General features: G+C 53.1%; 1 protein-coding gene across 1 annotated transcript in view; it reads right to left on the bottom strand.

The window, feature by feature from the left end:
* Positions 1-8,490, bottom strand: part of LOC129694084 (zinc finger protein 335-like) — a 30,664-nt gene extending 22,174 nt beyond the window's left edge. Inside the window, 4 exon segments of the mRNA XM_055630809.1 lie at positions 641-749; positions 1,670-1,780; positions 1,782-3,202; positions 8,352-8,490. Of these exon segments, the coding sequence (XP_055486784.1) occupies positions 641-749; positions 1,670-1,780; positions 1,782-3,079 (1,518 nt within the window). The 5' untranslated portion in view covers positions 3,080-3,202; positions 8,352-8,490.
* Between the last annotated feature and the right edge of the window lie 8,235 nt (positions 8,491-16,725).

Genomic DNA, 16,725 nt, shown 5'->3' with positions numbered 1-16,725 from the left:
CACAAACTTTAACAAACGGGTGAAGTGTCGGAAGTGTCGGTCAGCGGATAAACGGGAAGGCAGCGAGGGTCAGCGGGTCCGGTTAGTCGGTGAAGGTCAGCGGCAACGGCCACGGGAAGGTCGATGACAGCGGCATCATCAGTGGTCCAGGCCCGAGATCGGTCAGGAAGGCGGTGAGTGTTGGTGCTGCTTCTCTTGGCAGCAATGGTGTCGCAGGGCTGTCAGTTCCGCCTGTCCCTTATTCCTCCAAGCTGGTTTCCTCCCATTCCCCTTTCTCCCCCAATCTGGCGACCTCCCATCCCTTAACCCCCAAACTGGCAACCTCCCATCCCCCTTACTCCCCCAATCTGGCTACCACCACGGGCCGTGGGTCGGCAGCGCCCACACACACGGGGCCGGGTGGAGCGGGGCCGCAGCTCCGGGCAGTGGACACACGGGGATGTAAACCTGGCAATGTCCCCGTCAGCTGCAGCAGAGTTGGGGCCAGTCTGGTCCCTCTGCCTACCCAGTCACTGACCACGCTGCACCAGCACTGGCACCACGACCCCCCTACCAGGGTTTCACCCCCCCCCCCCCCCGACCCACAAACAGGGATGATTCACCCACCCCGACCCGCACATGGGGTGATTCACCCGGGTACCGGGCTGTCTGTAGCCCCGTCACTGTGTTTCAGCCGCCAAACACCAAACTTATTGCCAAGTGCAGGAACTATCCTTGAAGTAGTGGGGAGGTGTCCGACTGCCCTACACCTACAGATATGCATGGAGGCGAGAATAATTTCTTATCATTATGGAGATGGTTGGCATTTTCCTTCATTATTGATAGCACAAGACAAATTCCGAAGAACACAGTGAGATCAAGAAAAACCTGCTTTATTTGTTACGCAAGGCACAAATGTGTTGAGACTTTCTTTTGTGCAGCTAATCCATTATTTGTCTGTCATATCTTGCAGTACAAATCATCAATCTCTTCATAAAGGCAAGAGTGGGCATGTTGCTGTAGAAACTCCTCATAGGAAAGACCCTTGTAGGAAAGGAAATATTTCCTAATCTAATCAAATTTGGAGTATTGCATACAGTTCTTGTCACGCCATTGCAGGACTGATGTGGAGGCTTTGGGGAAGGTGCAAAGATGGTTAACCAGAATGGTTTAAAAACAAGGAACTGCAGATGCTGGTTTACAAAAAAGGACACAAATGCTGGAGTAACTCAGCGGGACAGGCAGTATCTCTGGAGAGATGGAATGGGTGATTGAAGAAATGGCCCGTAACGTTACCCATTCCTTCCAGCATTTTGTTTCAACCTAAACAGCGCCTATCTGTCCATATGGCGGTGTGCCAGCAGGCTGGAGGAGCGGGCAAAGGTCTTGTCACAGAGCGGGCAGGTGAAGGGGCGCTGGCTGGTGTGGACTCGCCGGTGCTCAAGCAGGGGGTCAAGTCGGTCAAAGCCCTTTTCACAGGATGGGCAGGGGAAGGGACGTTCACCGCTGTGGGTACGCCGGTGCTGTCACAGGCTGGACATGTGGGTGAAACCCTTGCCACACTCAGCACACACATAGGGTCTCTCTCCGGTGTGTATCCACTGGTGCTCCCGCAGCCCCCAAGTGTTCTTGTTATAGTGGGAGCAGCTGCTCGTCAGCGTAGGTCCGCCGGTGCTGCTGCAAACCCTACGAGCTGTTGAACTACTCACCACAGTACGGGCAGTCGTAGGGCTGGCCACTGGTGTGCACGCGCTGGTGAGACAGGGCATGGGAGGCCATGGCAAAGTGCTCTTCACACGTTGGGGCAGTCGCCAGCGTGCACCCGCTGGTGGGACAGCAGGCTGTCGGTTCGGCTAAAGCCCTTGCCGCATTGGCCGCAGGTGTAGGGGCGCTCACCGGTATGGGTGCGCTGGTGCGCCAGCAGGGTGCTGGAATGGGTGAAGCACTTGCCGCACTGGGCGCAGGTGTAGGGGCGCTCGCCGGTGTGGATGCGCTGGTGCTCCAGCATGTTGCTGGAGCAGGTGAAGCCCTTGCCGCACTGGGCACAGGTGTAAGGGCGCTCGCCGGTGTGGGTGCGCTGGTGCTTCAGTAGGCTGCTGGACAGGGTGAAGCCTTTGCCGCACTGGGAGCAAGTGTAGGGGCGCTCGCCGGTGTGGGTGCGCTGATGCTGCCGCAGGAGACTGGACTGGATGAAGCCCTTGCCGCACTGGGCACAGGTGTAGGGGCGCTCGCTGGTGTGGGTGCGCTGATGCCTCATCAGGCTGCTGGACTGCGAGAAGCTTTTGCCGCACTGGGAGCAAGTGTAGGGGCGCTCGCTGCTGTGGGTGCGCTGGTGCTCCAGCAGGTGACTGGACTGGATGAAGTCCTTGCCGCACTGGACGCAGGTATAGGGGCGCTCGCCGGTGTGGGTGCGCTGGTGCTCCTGCAGGTAACTGGAGCGGGTGAAGTCCTTGCCGCACTGGGAGCAGGTGTAGGGGCGCTCGCTGGTGTGGGTGCGCTGGTGCTCCAGCAGTTGACTGGAGCGGGTGAAGTCCTTGCCGCACTGGACGCAGGTGTAGGGGCGTTCGCCGGTGTGCGTGCGCTGGTGCACCAGCAGGTTGGAGGAGCGGGAAAAGCCCTTGCCGCACTGGGCACAGCTGAAGGGGCGCTCGCTGGTGTGAGTGCGCTGGTGCTCCAGCAGGTGACTGGGCTGGGTGAAGCCCTTGCCGCACTGGGCGCAGGTGTAGGGATGCTCGCCAGTGTGGATGCGCTTGTGCACCAGCAGGCTGCTGGAGCAGGTAAAGCTCTTGCCGCAGTCGCTGCAGGTATAGGGCCGCTCCCCGGTGTGGGTGCGCCTGTGCCTCTTCAGATGCGGCGACGACTTGAAGGCTTTGCCGCAGTCGGAGCAGATGAATGGCCGCTCACTGCTGTGCACCCGCTGGTGCTCGTGCAGCCCCGACCACCATGTAAAGCTCTTCCCACAGGTGGAGCAGTCGAAGGGGCGTTCTCTCGTGTGCACACGCCGGTGGGCCTCCAGCCGGCTCGGCTGCTGCCAGGCCTTGCCACACACATCACACTCATAACGCTTGACCTTGTTGTGCCCAGTCATGTGGTCCTCCATCGAAGCTCAGCCCGCACACTGAGCAGATTGGGGGGCTCACCGGCACCCTGGCCGCCCTCAATGGCCGCCCTCAATGGCCGCTCACGTCCCCGTCTCTCTGTCCACAGCAATGGCTCCTAAACCCTGCAGGAGGGGAACACAGAGGGTCAACAAATGGCAAACAGGACATTACTAATGAATAACTTTACTAGCACATATTGGGTGCATTTATGGCGGAGGAAACTGTTATATAATTCTGCACGGCACAGTGGCGCAGCTGCTGCCTCACCACCAGAGACCCGGGCTCGATCCTGACTACGATCTCTGTCTCTCTCTCTCTCTCTCTCCCTGTCTCTCTCTCTCTGTCTCTCACTCTCTGTCTCTCCCTCTCCCTCTTTCTCTCTTTCTCTCTCTCTCTCTGTCACTCTGTTTCTCCCTCTGTCTCTTTCTCGTTGTCTCTCTCTCTCTCTTTCTCTGTCTCTCACGGTCTCTGTCTCTCTCTCCGTGTCTCTCACTGCTTCTGTCTCTGTCTCGCTCTGTTTCTCTCTGTCTGTCTCTCTCTCCCTCTCTGACTCTCCCTCTGTCTGTCTGTCGCTCTCTCTCTCTCTCTGTCTCATAGAAACATAGAAAATATGTGCAGGAGGCCATTCGGCCAGCACCGCCATTCACTGCAATCATGGCTGATCGTCCCCTATCAATAACGCTTATCTGCCTTCTCTCCATATCCCTTGATTCCACTAGCCCCTAGAGCTCTATCTAACTCTCTCTTGTCCATCCAGTGTTTTGGCCTCCACTGCCCCTTGGGGCAGGGAATTCCACAAATTCACACAACTCTGGGTGAAAAAGTTTTTTTCTCACCTCAGTCTTAAATGGCCTCTTTATTCAAAGACTGTGGCCCCTGGTTCTAGACTCGCCCAACATTGGGAACATTTTTTCCTGCATCGAGCTTGTCCAGACCTTTTATAGTTTTATATGTCTCTATAAGATCCCCCCTCATCCTTCTAAACTCCAGTGAATACAAGCCTAGTCTTTTCAATCTTTTCTCATATGACAGTCCCGCCATCCCAGGGATCAATCCCGTGAACCTACGTTTCTCCAGCTTTTTTGTGTAACCCGTGAACCTACGCTGCACTGCCTCAATCACAAGGATGCACTTCCTCAAATCGGGAGACCAAAACTGGAAGCAATACTTCAGATATGGTCTTACCAGCCATATATACTTGTGGAATTCCCTGCCAATTTGGTCCCTGTCCCTGTCCCTGTCTCTGTCTCTGTCTCTGTCTCTCTCCCTGTCTCTGTCTCTGTCTCCCTGTCTCTGTCTCTGTCCCTGTCTCTGTCCCTGTCTCTGTCCCTGTCTCTGTCCCTGTCTCTGTCTCTGTCCCTGTCTCTGTCTCTCTCCCTGTCTGTCTCTGTCTCTGTCCCTGTCCCTGTCTCTGTCTCTCTCTCTGTCTCTGTCCCTCTCCCTGTCCCTGTCCCTGTCTCTGTCACTCTCCCTGTCCCTGTCTCTGTCCCTGTCTCTGTCTCTCTCCCTGTCCCTGTCCCTGTCTCTGTCCCTGTCCCTGTCCCTGTCCCTGTCTCTTTCTCTGTCTGTCTGTCTCTGTCTCTGTCTCTGTCTCTGTCTCTGTCTCTGTCTCTGTCTCTCTTCCCTGTCTCTGTCCCTGTCTCTGTGTCTCTCTCTCTGTCTGTCTGTCTGTCTCTGTCTCTGTCTCTGTGTCTCTGTCTCTGTCTCTGTCCTGTCTCTGTCTCTCTCCCTGTCTCTGTCTCTGTCCCTGTCCCTGTCCCTGTCTCTGTCTCTGTCTCTGTCTCTCTCCCTGTCCCTGTCTCTCTCTCTCTCTCTCTCTCTGTCCCTGTCTCTGTCTCTCCGCTCCCTATCACTGTCTCTCTCTCTGTCTGTCTCTGTCTCTCTCCTGCCTCACTGCCTCTCTCCCTGTCTTTGTCCCTGTTAGTGTCCCTGTCTAAACAGGTTTGTTTTGGGGATTCTTTAGATTTTCTATGTGACAAGTAAATATATGTGTGTGTCTGTCTCTGAGTCTCTTTCTCTCTGTCTCTGTCTCTGTCCCTGTCCCTGTCTCTGTCTCTCTCCCTGTCCCTCTCTCTCCTGTCTCTGTCCCTGTCTCTGTCCCTGTCTCTGTCTCTGTCTCTGTCTCTGTCTCTGTCTCTGTCTTTGTCTCTGTCTCTGTCCCTGTCTCTGTCTTCTCCTCTCTGTCTGTCCCTGTCCTGTCCCTGTCCCTCTCTGTCTCCTCTGTCCCTGTCTCTCTGTCTGTCCCCTGTCCCTGTCTCTGTCTGTCTCTCTCTTGTCTCTGTCTGTCTTGTCCCTGGTCTCTCTGTCTCTGTCTCCCTGTCTCTGTCTGTCTGTCTCTGTCTCTGTCCCTGTCTCTGTCTCTGTCTCTGTCTCTGTCCCTGTCCCTTCTCTCCCTGTCTGTCCCTGTCTCCCCTGTCCCTGTCTCTGTCTCTGTCTGTCCCTGTCTGTCTGTCTCCTGTCCTGTCCCTGTCTCTGTCCCTGTCCCTGTCTCTGTCTCTGTCTCTGTCCCTGTCCCTGTCCCTGTCTCTGTCTCTGTCCCTGTCCCTGTCGCTGTCCCTGTCCCTGTCTGTCTCTGTCCCTGTCTCTGTCTGTCTCTGTCCCTGTCTCTCCCTTTGTCTCTGTCCCTGTTCCTGTCCCTGTCTCTCTCTTTGTCTCTGTCCCTGTCCCTGTCCCTGTCCCTGACCCTGTCCCTGTCTCTGTCTCTGTCTCTGTCTCCCTGTCTCTCTCTCTCTGTCCCTGTCCCTGTCCCTGTCCTCTGTCTCTGTCTCTCTGTCCCTGTCCCTGTCTCTGTCTGTCTCTGTCCTGTCTCTCTCTCCCTGTCTCCCTCCCTGTCTCTCTGTCCCTGTCCCTGTCTCTGTCCCTGTCTCTGTCTCTGTCCCTGTCTCTGTCCCTGTCTCTGTCTCCCCTGTCCCTGTCTCTGTCTCTCTCCCTGTCCCTGTCTCTCTCTCTCTGTCTCGTCTGTCTCTCTGTCCTCTCTGTCTCTCTGTCTCTCTGTCTCTCTGTCTCTCTCTCTCTGTCTCTGTGTCTCTCTGTCTCTCTGTCTCTGTCTCTCTGTCCCTGTCCCTGTCCCTGTCCCTGTCTCTCTCCCTGTCCCTGTCTCTCTCTCCCCTGTCCCTGTCTCTCCTCTCTCTGTCCCTGTCCCTATCTCTCCCCCTCCCTCTCGCTGTCCCTGTCCCTGTCTCTCTCTGTCCCCTGTCTCTGTCCCTGTCTGTCTGTCCCTGTCCCTGTCTCCCTGTCCCTGTCCTGTCCCTGTCTCCTGTCCCTGTCTCTGTCCCTGCCTCTCTCCCTGTCCCTGTCTCTGTCTCTCTCTCTGTCTCTGTCTCTCTCTGTCTCTGTCTCTGTCTCTGTCTCTGTCTCTCTCTGTCTCTCTCCCTGTCTCTCTCCCTGTCTCTGTCTCTCTCTCTGTCCCTGTCTGTCTCTCTCTCTCCTGTCCCTGTCTCTGTCCCTGTCTGTGTGTCTCTGTCCCTGTCTCTGTCCCTGTCTCTGCCTCTGTCCCTGTCCCTGTCTCTCTCTCTGTCTCTGTCCCTGTCCTGTCCTGTCCTGTCTCTCTGTCTCTGTCTCCTGTCCTGTCCCTGTCCCTCTGTCCCTGTCTCTCTCCCTCCCTGTCCCTGTCTGTCCCTGTCTCTCTCTGTCCTTCTCTGTCCCTCTCTCCCTGTCCCTGTCTCTCCTGTCTCCTGTCCCTGTCCCTCTGTCTCTGTCTTCTGTCTCTCTGTCCCTGTCCTTCTAATCTGTCCTGTCTCTGTCTCTGTCTCTCTGTCTCTGTCTCTGTCTCTGTCTCTGTCTCTGTTGTCTGTTGTTCTGTCTCTCTCTGTCTGTCTCTGTCCCTGTCCCTGTCTCTGTCCCTGTCTCTGTCCCCGTCTCTGTCCCTCTCCCTGTCCCTGTCCCTCTCCCTGTCCCTGTCTCTGTCTCTGGCCCTCTCTCTGTCCCTGTCAATGTCCCTGTCCCTGTCCCTGTCTCTGTCCCTGTCTCTGTCCCTGTCCCTGTCCCTGTCCCTGTCTCTGTCCCTGTCTCTGTCTCTGTCCCTGTCTCTCCCTTTGTCTCTGTCCCTGTTCCTGTCCCTGTCTCTCTCTTTGTCTCTGTCTCTGTCCCTGTCTCCGTCTCTGTCCCTGTCACTGTCTCTGTCTCTGTCTCAGTCTCTGTCCCTGTCCCTGTCCCTGTCCCTGTCCCTGTCCCTGTCCCTGTCTCTGTCCCTGTCTCTCCCTGTCTCCCTGTCTCTCCCTGTCCCTGTCCCTGTCCCTGTCCCTCTCTCTCCCTGTCCCTGTCCCTGTCCCTGTCCCTGTCCTCTGTCTCTCTCCCTGTCTCTGTCTCCTGTCTCTCCCTTCTGTCTGTCTGTCTCTCTCTCTCTCTCTGTCTCTGTCTCTCTGTCTCTCTCCCTGTCCCTCTCTGTCTCTGTCTCTCTCCCTGTCTCTCTCTCTGTCTCTGTCCTGTCCCTGTCCCTGTCTCTGTCCTGTCTCTCCCCCTGTCTCTGTCTCTGTCCCTGTCTCTCCCTCTCTGTCCCTGTCTCTGTCCCTGTCCCTGTCCCTGTCTCTCTCTGTCTCTGTCTCTGTCTCTCTCCCTGTCTCTGTCTCTGTCTCTGTCTCTCTCCCTGTCCCTGTCTCTCTCCCTGTCCCTGTCTCTGTCTCTGTCTCTGTCTCTCCCTGTCCCTGTCCCTGTCTCTGTCTCTGTCTCTGTCTCTGTCTCTGTCTCTGTCTCTGTCTCTGTCCCTGTCTCTGTCCCTGTCCCTGTCTGTCTCTCTGTCCCTGTCTCTGTCTCTGTCTCTCTGTCCCTGTCCCTGTCTCTGTCTCTGTCTCTCTCTGTCCTGTCTCTGTCTGTCTGTCCCTGTCTCTGTCTCTGTCCTGTCCCTGTCTCTGTCCCTGTCCCTGTCCCTGTCCCTGTCCCTGTCCCTGTCCCTGTCCCTGTCTCTGTCCCTGTCTCTGTCCCTGTCCCTGTCCCTGTCCCTGTCTCTGTCCCTCTCTCTGTCCCTGTCCCTGTCCCTGTCTCTACCCCGTGTTGTTGCGGCCCGGCTCCGCCAACCCCAGTCCCGGTCACTGTGAGTCTCCCGGTGCGAGGCCGCAGATTGGAGCCGCCGCCGGCACCGAATCCCCAGCGATGCGCTGCCCGCCCGGTGCTGACCCCTGACCCCTGACCCCTGACCCACCGGGGCCGCCCTGACCCCTGACCCACCGGGGCCGCCCTGACCCCTGACCCACCGGGGCCGCCCTGACCCCTGACCCACCGGGGCCGCCCTGACCCCTGACCCACCGGGGCCGCCCTGACCCCTGACCCACTCACTCAGTGAATGAAAGGCGCGGACGATACAGAGCGATATCACTCCGTGATGGCAGCCAGCGGTCCTCCAGGCGGGCGGGCGGATGACAGATGGTCCTCCAGGCGGGCGGGCGGATCACTGATGGTCCTCCAGGCGGGCGGGCGGATCACTGATGGTCCTCCAGGCGGGCGGGCGGATCGCAGATGGTCCTCCAGGCGGGCGGGCGGATCACAGATGGTCCCCAGGCGGGCGGATCACCCTGATGGTCCTCCAGGCGGGCGGGCGGATCACAGATGGTCCTCCAGGCGGGCGGATCACAGATGGTCCTCCAGGCGGGCGGGCGGATCACAGATGGTCCTCCAGGCGGGAGGGCGGATCACTGATGGTCCTCCAGGCGGGCGGGCGGATCGCAAGATGGTCCTCCAGGCGGGCGGGCGGATCGCAGATGGTCCTCCAGGCGGGCGGGCGGGCGGGCGGATCGCAGATGGTCCTCCAGGCGGGCGGGCGGATCACAGATGGTCCTCCAGGCGGGCGGGCGGATCGCAGATGGTCCACAGATCCAGGCGGGCGGGCGGATCACAGATGGTCCTCCAGGCGGGGGGCGATCACAGATGGTCCTCCAGGCGGGCGGGCGGATCACTGATGGTCCTCCAGGCGGGCGGGCGGATCACTGATGGTCCTCCAGGCGGGGCGGGCGGATCACTGGGCGGGGGCGGGCGGATCACAGATGGTCCTCCAGGCCAGGCGGGGTGAGCCGACCGCCGATGGTCCTCCGGGCCGGTCCTCCAGGCGGGGAGATATCGTCCCGTGTCCTTCAAGAGAGAGGAAAAAGTGAAGTGTGCGAGGATAGAACCCCTAGACGACCAAATTGGTGTCGCCAAAGAGTGAGTAAATAAAAGAAAGAAAGGAATAGAGAAATAAAAAGACAAAAAATAAAGAAAGAGAAAAGTGATGATATACCCCGCGGGCTGGCGGTGCAGTCACTCACGGCCGGTGGGCTGGCGGTTCACTTAGTCACCCCCTGCTCCCTTAACCCCCCCCCCCCCCAACACCCCCACTATCCCCCCCCCCCCCCCCCCCCACCCATCCCTCAAACCCTTCCCCTCCCCCCCCCCCCCCCCCCCCCCCCCACACATGCAGTCCACTCCCCACAACATCCCCACATGCACTCTTAGTGGCTCTCCCACAGAGCATCCATTCCTGCCCATTAGGTTCCCATTGTGATGAAGAACACGCAGGCATGAAAAGTGGAAAAAAGGATTTATTAAAGTTTAAAATGTGAATTACTCTTAAAATATAAGAACAATTTAAATGTTAAAGACGAGAATTATTAAGTTTTTTGTTGTGTCTCTTGTTGCTGCTCATTGCACCTTTATGTCTCTTTGCTGGCAAACGTCCTGCAGCCGAGGGAGGGGGACGGCTTTAGGGGGGGGCTCTCGTGGGCTGATGAGGGAGGGGCGTGTCCTGCAGCGGGGGGTTTGAGGTGGCTTCAGAACAGGGAGCGTCCTATAGCCAGGCGGAGGACAGCGTCTTGAGATGGGGGTTGGCAGTGGGTGGGGGGGGGGGGGGGGGGGAGGACAGTGAGTGACCTACTCATGGCTGCTGGACTCACTCAGTGCCTTGGGACTAACTCATGGTCTCTGGGCTGACTGACTCACTCATGGCCTCTGGACTGACAGGCTGAATCGTGGCTTGTGGACTGACTGACTTATGCCCGACTTCTTGAGTCACGTCCAACTTTTGTAAACTGAAAACTGTAACATCCACATTGAGGAACAGCTTTTTCCTGATAGCCATCAGACTACTAAACAACAAATAAGCTCTGAACTACAAAAAATAATATTATTTGTTATTTGTTGATCACACACACACCCTTGACCTCATACAGCCACTCACACACACACAGACTAACACACACACTCGCACATAGTCTCACACACACACTCCCAGACTCACAACACATATATACACACACAGACTCGCACACATATATACACTGACACACACACAGACTCACACACATATACACACTCCCACACACACAGACGCACTCACACTCACTCACACATACCGAATACTAAAATGCCACGTAACTTAAGAACGTGGTAAACATACAGTGTGTAAACCGAATGATTCAAACGTTTAAAGCCTCCTGTAGAGGCTGCTACTGCAGAAGCAAATACGTGCATTAAATAACGTCCAACAAACACACTCACCATAGACAGAGCAGTCAGCTGTCTTGAATTATTCAAGGGTGTCTTCACTCTGTGCCTTCTGCACTCAACGCCATCTTGCCGCTAACCGGAAATTACTTCATTGGCGCCATCTTGCCACTAAGCGGAAGTCACAGAATGAGCACCAATTTTGCAATTAAACAGTCTGATCTAATAAAATGTTAATTCGCACTTTATCCATCCGAAAACTGTTCCAATGATTTTAAAAGCCAAGCCAATTTGGCAAACACTTTGCAAGCATTTCGGAAGAGCCTTTAAAAGCCAAGCCAATTTGGCAAACACTTTGCAACCACATCGAGGGGACTCACCGTGGAGTAGACGTGCGTTCAGTGTTATTCGCAGCTAAGAGAGCCATGACCCTCTCGCTTCCTCTGTCTCGCAGAGACTCAGTGAGGCATGACATTTCCGGGTTTTATAGTCCCTCCCCCCACCGCAAACGGGGGCAGCAGAGAGAATGGCGACATTTTTTAAAACATTAATAACTCTCGGATGTTTTATCGATGGGAAAACTCCTCTGGTCCAATCCGGCGGAAATGAACTCTGAGCGAGGTGGCCAAAAATGACGGCCGTAAGTGGCGGCGTTCTCTCAGAAATCACAAAACAGAAAGTCGAAAGCGGTCAAGATCTTATAGTTCTTGTAATATAGATATGGGTGGCAGAGAGAGAGGGAAATATGGAAGATGAGCGTACAGAGGAAGGGAAAAGGACTCGTGTTAGTTAATGAGGTGGTGGGCAATGTGCACACCAGGTTGGGGAGTGAAGGGATGATGATGCACGCTCATCTCCTAACTCCTTGTCCCATATTTTACTTAAAACAAATGTAGGTCCCTTGCAGTCAGAAACAGGTGAATTGATCATGGGGAACAAGGTCATGGAAGACCAATTGAATAACTACTTTGGTTCTATCTTCACTAAGGAAGACATAAATAATCTGCCGGAAATAGCAGGATGGAGGAACTGAGTGAAATCCAGGTTAGCAGGGAAGTGGTGTTAGGTAACGTGAATGGATTAAAGGCCGATTAATCCCCAGGGCCAGATAAGTTGCATCCCAGAGTACTTAAGGAAGTAGCCCCAAAAATAGTGGATGCATTAGTGATCATTTTTCAATACTCTTTAGATTCTGGAGTAGTTCCTGAGGATTGGAGGGTAGCAAATGTAAGCACACTTTTTAAAAAGGGAGGGAGAGAGAAAACGGGGAATTATAGACCAGTTAGTCTAACATCGGTAGTGGGGAAACTGCTAGAGTCAGTTATTAAAGATGGGATAGCAGCACATTTGGAAAGTGGTGAAATCATTGGACAAATTCAGCATGGATTTATGAAAGGTAAATCATGTCTGACGAATCTTTCGAGGATGTGACTAGTAGAGTGGATAAGGGAGAACCAGTGGATGTGTTATATCTGGACTTTCAGAAGGCTTTTGACAAGGTCCCACATAAGAGATTAGTATACAAACTTAAAGCACATGGTGTTGGAGGTTCAGTATTGATGTGGATAGAGAACTGGCTGGCAGACAGGAAACAAAGAGTAGGAGTAAAACGGGTTCTTTTCATAAAGGCAGGCAGTAACTAGTGGGGTACCGCAAGGCTAAGTGCTGGGACCCCAGCTATTTACAATATATATTAATGATTTGGACGAGGGAATTGAATGCAACATCTCCAAGTTTGCGGATGACACGAAACTGGGGGGCAGTGTTAGCTGTGAGGAGGATGCTAGGAGGCTGCAAGGTGACTTGGGTAGGCTGGGTGAGTGGACAAATGCATGGCAGATGTGGATAAATGTGAGGTTATCCACTTTGGTGGCAAAAATAGGAAAGTAGACTATTATCTAAATGGTGGCCGATTAGGAAAAGGGGAGATGCAACAAGACTTGGGTGTCATGGTACACCAGTCATTGAAAGTAGGCGTGCAGGTGCAGCAGGCAGTGAAGAAAGCCAATGTTATGTTAGCATTCATAGCAAAAGGATTTTAGTATAGGAGCAGGGAGGTTCTACTGCAGTTGTACAGGGTCTTGGTGAGACCACACCTGGAGTATTGTGTACAGTTTTGGTCTCCTAATCTGAAGAAAGACATTCTTACCCTAGAGGGAATACAGAGAAGGTTCACCAGACTGATTCCTGGGATGTCAGGACTTTCATATGAAGAAAGACTGGATAAACTCGGCTTGTACTCGCTAGAATTTAGAAGATTGAGGGGGGGATCTTATAGAAACTTACAAAATCCTTAAAGGGTTGGACAGGCTAGATGCAGGAAGATTGTTCCCGATGTTGGGGAAGTCCAGAACAAGGGGTCACAGTTTAAGGATAAGGGGGAAATCTCTTAGGACCAAGATGAGAAAAACATTTTTCACAGAGAGTGGTGAATCTCCGGAATTCTTTGCCACAGAAGGTAGTTGAGGCCAGTTCATTGGCTATATTTAAGAGGGAGTTATATGTGGCCCTTGTGACTAAAGGGATCAGGGGGTATGGAGAGAAGGCAGGTACAGGATACTGAGTTGGATGATCAGCCATGATCATATTGAATGGCGATGCAGGCTGGAAGGGTCGAATGGCCTCTACTCCTGCACCTATTTTCTATATTTCCCTTTTACCTTCCCACCCCACCTCACCATGGTTTTACATTTCACAGTTCTTGTCCTTATCCAACACGTTTTATCACTTTCACCTTTAGTCTTTGGCACTTACTCCGCCCATCTGCCCATCACCTACTAACCTATACCCATCCATCGCCTGTCAGGCAGTGCCCAACCCCCACCTCATTTCCAGCTCTCCCCCGTATTTCAGACTGAGAGCTCCCGACCTAATTAGTCATCTGTTTAAGAAGGAACTGCAGATACTGGAAAATCAAAGGTAGACAAAAGTGCTGGAGAAACTCAGCGGGTGCGGCAGCATCTATGGAGCGAAGGAAATAGGCAACGTCTTGAGTCTGAAGAAGGGTTTCAGCCTGAAATGTTGCCTATTTCCTTCACCCGATTAGTCATCTGTCCATTTCTTCAGAGGTTGTCAAATCCACCAATTTCCTCCAGCACTGTATATTTACTCATGATTCAAGCATGGGGTGGCATGGTGGCGCAGCGGTAGAGTTGCTGCCTTACATCAGAAACATACTTTATTAGCCAAGTATGTTTTGCAACACACGAGGAATTTCATTGACCATACACTCATACCAATAAAAAGCAAGAGACCACACAAAATACATTCTAACATGAACATCCACCACAGTGGCTGCTCCACATTCCTCACTGTGATGGAAGACAAAGTTCAATCTCTTCCCTTCTCGGGCCTCCCGCGGTCGGGGGGCCTCAAGCCTTCTGTTGACAGGGTGATCTTGACTCCTGTAGCCGGCGTTCGGGTCGCCCGTATCGGGGGATCCTGTATCGGGGGGGGGGGGGGGGGAATTTCAGCTCAGCTCCCCCTCACCGGACGATCTACCCAGTGTCAGGGCCAGTCGAACCTTCTGCATTCTTTGGAGCTTCCCGACATTGGTCTCTACCCGAGACTGCGAGCTCCTCGATGTTGAAGTCCACAGGCCGCGGTTGGATCGTTGATCCCCAGCAAGGGATCGCAGGCTCCGATGGAAAGTCCACGTCCACGCGGTGGGGCTCAAAGTCAGTCTCGAGCAAGGCCGCCAGCTCCATGATGTTAGGGCACAGTGGCGTATTTTACTTTTCTCTATAACAATGTCTCTCTGGCTTTGGTCTGTAAGCAGATGGTGTGAAGGTAAGAACCCGTTTAGAATCCTCAGGCTTCATGGGGATAAATCTTTGGGAAAGATTAACCCGGAGAATACCGGGTGGGAGACAGTCCCCAATGGCCAAGTCTAAAAACAAAGGCACTCAGCAAATCAGGTACCAGAAACATAAATGGACAAAGGACATTTCAGGTCTGGACCCTTCACACAGATGAAGTGGGGTGGGGAAAGCTGGGAGAGGTGAGAGCAGGATAAAGTCTGGCAAGTGATGGGTGGATACGGAGGAGGGGTGATTGGCAGATCGGTGGAGTAAGTGACAATGAAAAGAGACAAATATTATCAGATCAGCAGAAGAGCATTGAAATGCAAAGCCAGAGGGAGGGATATGGGTGGAAGGGAAAGATGGAATTATGGTCATGGGGATGGAAGTTGAGCGTACAGAGGGGAAAGGAGCAAAGTTACGGAGGTGCTGGGGAAGTGTGCACAGCAGGGTGGGGGGGGCAGGGAAAGAGGGGGCTCCCCAGGTACGCTCATTTCACATCACCGTCCCATACCTCCCTGTCCCATTATAATTACACATCCCACTGGCTTTACATTTCACACCCCACCTTCTGACACATTCCCTCTGCTTGTCACCTCTAGCATTTGTCACTTATTCCACCCATTTACAAATCACCACATCCCCTCACCTGTATCCACCCTTCATTTGCCAGACTTCTCGCCCACTCACCCCCCTTCCCAGCTTTCTCCCCCTACTCCAGTCTGCAGGCTTCTGATCAAATACATCTGCCCATTTGCTCCACAGATGCTGCCTAACACTCAGTACCTTTTTGTTCAAGATTCCACCACCCCCCGTGGATTACATGAACTTTCTCCAAAAAAAATTGGAAAAGCCATCATTATAAATCAGAGCAATGAGTATAGAAGTTGGGATGTAATGTTAAAATTGTACAAGGCATTGGTGAGGCCAATTCTGGAGTACGGTGTACAATTTTTGGTCGCCTAATTATAGGAAGGATGTCAACAAAATAGAGAGAGTACAGAGGAGATTTACTAGAATGTTGCCTGGGTTTCATCAACTAAGGTTACAGAGAAAGGTTGAACAAGTTAGGGCTTATTTCTTTGGAGCGCAGAAGGTTAAGGTGGGACTTGATAGAGGTTTTTAAAATGATGAGAGGGATAGACAGAGTTGACGTGGAAAAGCTTTTCCCACTGAGAGTAGGGAAGATTAAAAAAGGGGACATGACATGAGAATTAAGGGACTGAAGTTTAGGGGTAACATGAGGGGGAACTTCTTTACTCAGAGAGTGGTAGCTGTGTGGAATGAGCTTCCAGTGAAGGTGGTGGAGGCAGGTTCGTTTTTATCATTTAAAAATAAATTGGATAGTTATATGGATGGGAAGGGAATGGAGGGGTATGGTCTGAGCGCAGGTATATGGGACTAGGGGAGATTATGTGTTCGGCACGGACTAGAAGGGTCGAGATGGCCTGTTTCCGTGCTGTAATTGTTATATGGTTATATTATATGGTTATTTAATTTAACACATTTATCCCCATTAAAGTGAAGAGGGTTAGAGAATAGGTGCCTTACCTTCCTATCACATCCATAAAGACCAAATCCAGGGTAGACTTGAAAGTTATACTGAAAAAAATAAAAAAGCCATGTCGTAACATTTTAATGTTTGAAAATGTTCCAACGTCCTTCTCTACAAATCGACAAAGTGTTGGAGTAACTAAGTGGGTCAGACCGCCCTGGGTGAGAAGATTCTAGTCCTCAAGGTAAAACCACATGGCCAATGCCTGGAGAAGTGTCTCCAACCACGACCGTTGCGTCTCTGCAGTAGCGACTCCTACAGTTTGGACCTTGATTAAGGTAGGCTAATATTTACACTGAAATTCTTAAAGGTCTGAAGAGTCCCAACCTATAATTACCAATCCATGTTCGCCAGCGATGTTCTCTGCAACTGGATCCTCAACTTCCTCATTCACAGACCACAGTCTGTTCGTATTGGTGGAAATGTGTCAGCCTCAATAACAATCAGCACGGGAGCACCTCAAGGCTGCGTGCTCAGCCCCCTGCTGTACTCACTCCATACCCATGACTGCGTAGCCAGTCACAGTGCGAACTCCATCATTAAGTTCGCTGATGACACCACTATTCAGATTCAGATTCAGATTCAATTTTAATTGTCCCCATTGTCAGTGTACAGTGCAGAGACAACAAAATGCATTTAGCATCTCCCTGGAAGAGCGACATAGCAACGATTTGAATAAATAATAATAAGTGTCAGGGGGGGGGGTGGTGATTGGCAGTCACCGAAGTACGTTGTTGAGTAGAGTGACAGCCGCCGGAAAGAAGCTGTTCCTCGACCTGCTGGTTCGGCAACGGAGGGACCAGTAGCGCCTCCCGGATGGTAGGAGGTGTAAACAGTCCATGGTGTGGGTGAGAGCAGTCCTTGGCGATGCTGAGCGCCC

This window comes from Leucoraja erinacea, unplaced genomic scaffold (assembly GCF_028641065.1).
Source record: "Leucoraja erinacea ecotype New England unplaced genomic scaffold, Leri_hhj_1 Leri_538S, whole genome shotgun sequence".
NCBI classification, from domain to species: domain Eukaryota; kingdom Metazoa; phylum Chordata; class Chondrichthyes; order Rajiformes; family Rajidae; genus Leucoraja; species Leucoraja erinaceus.
Note: the sequence above shows the minus strand (reverse complement) of the source record. Positions and strands in the feature narration are given on the sequence as shown.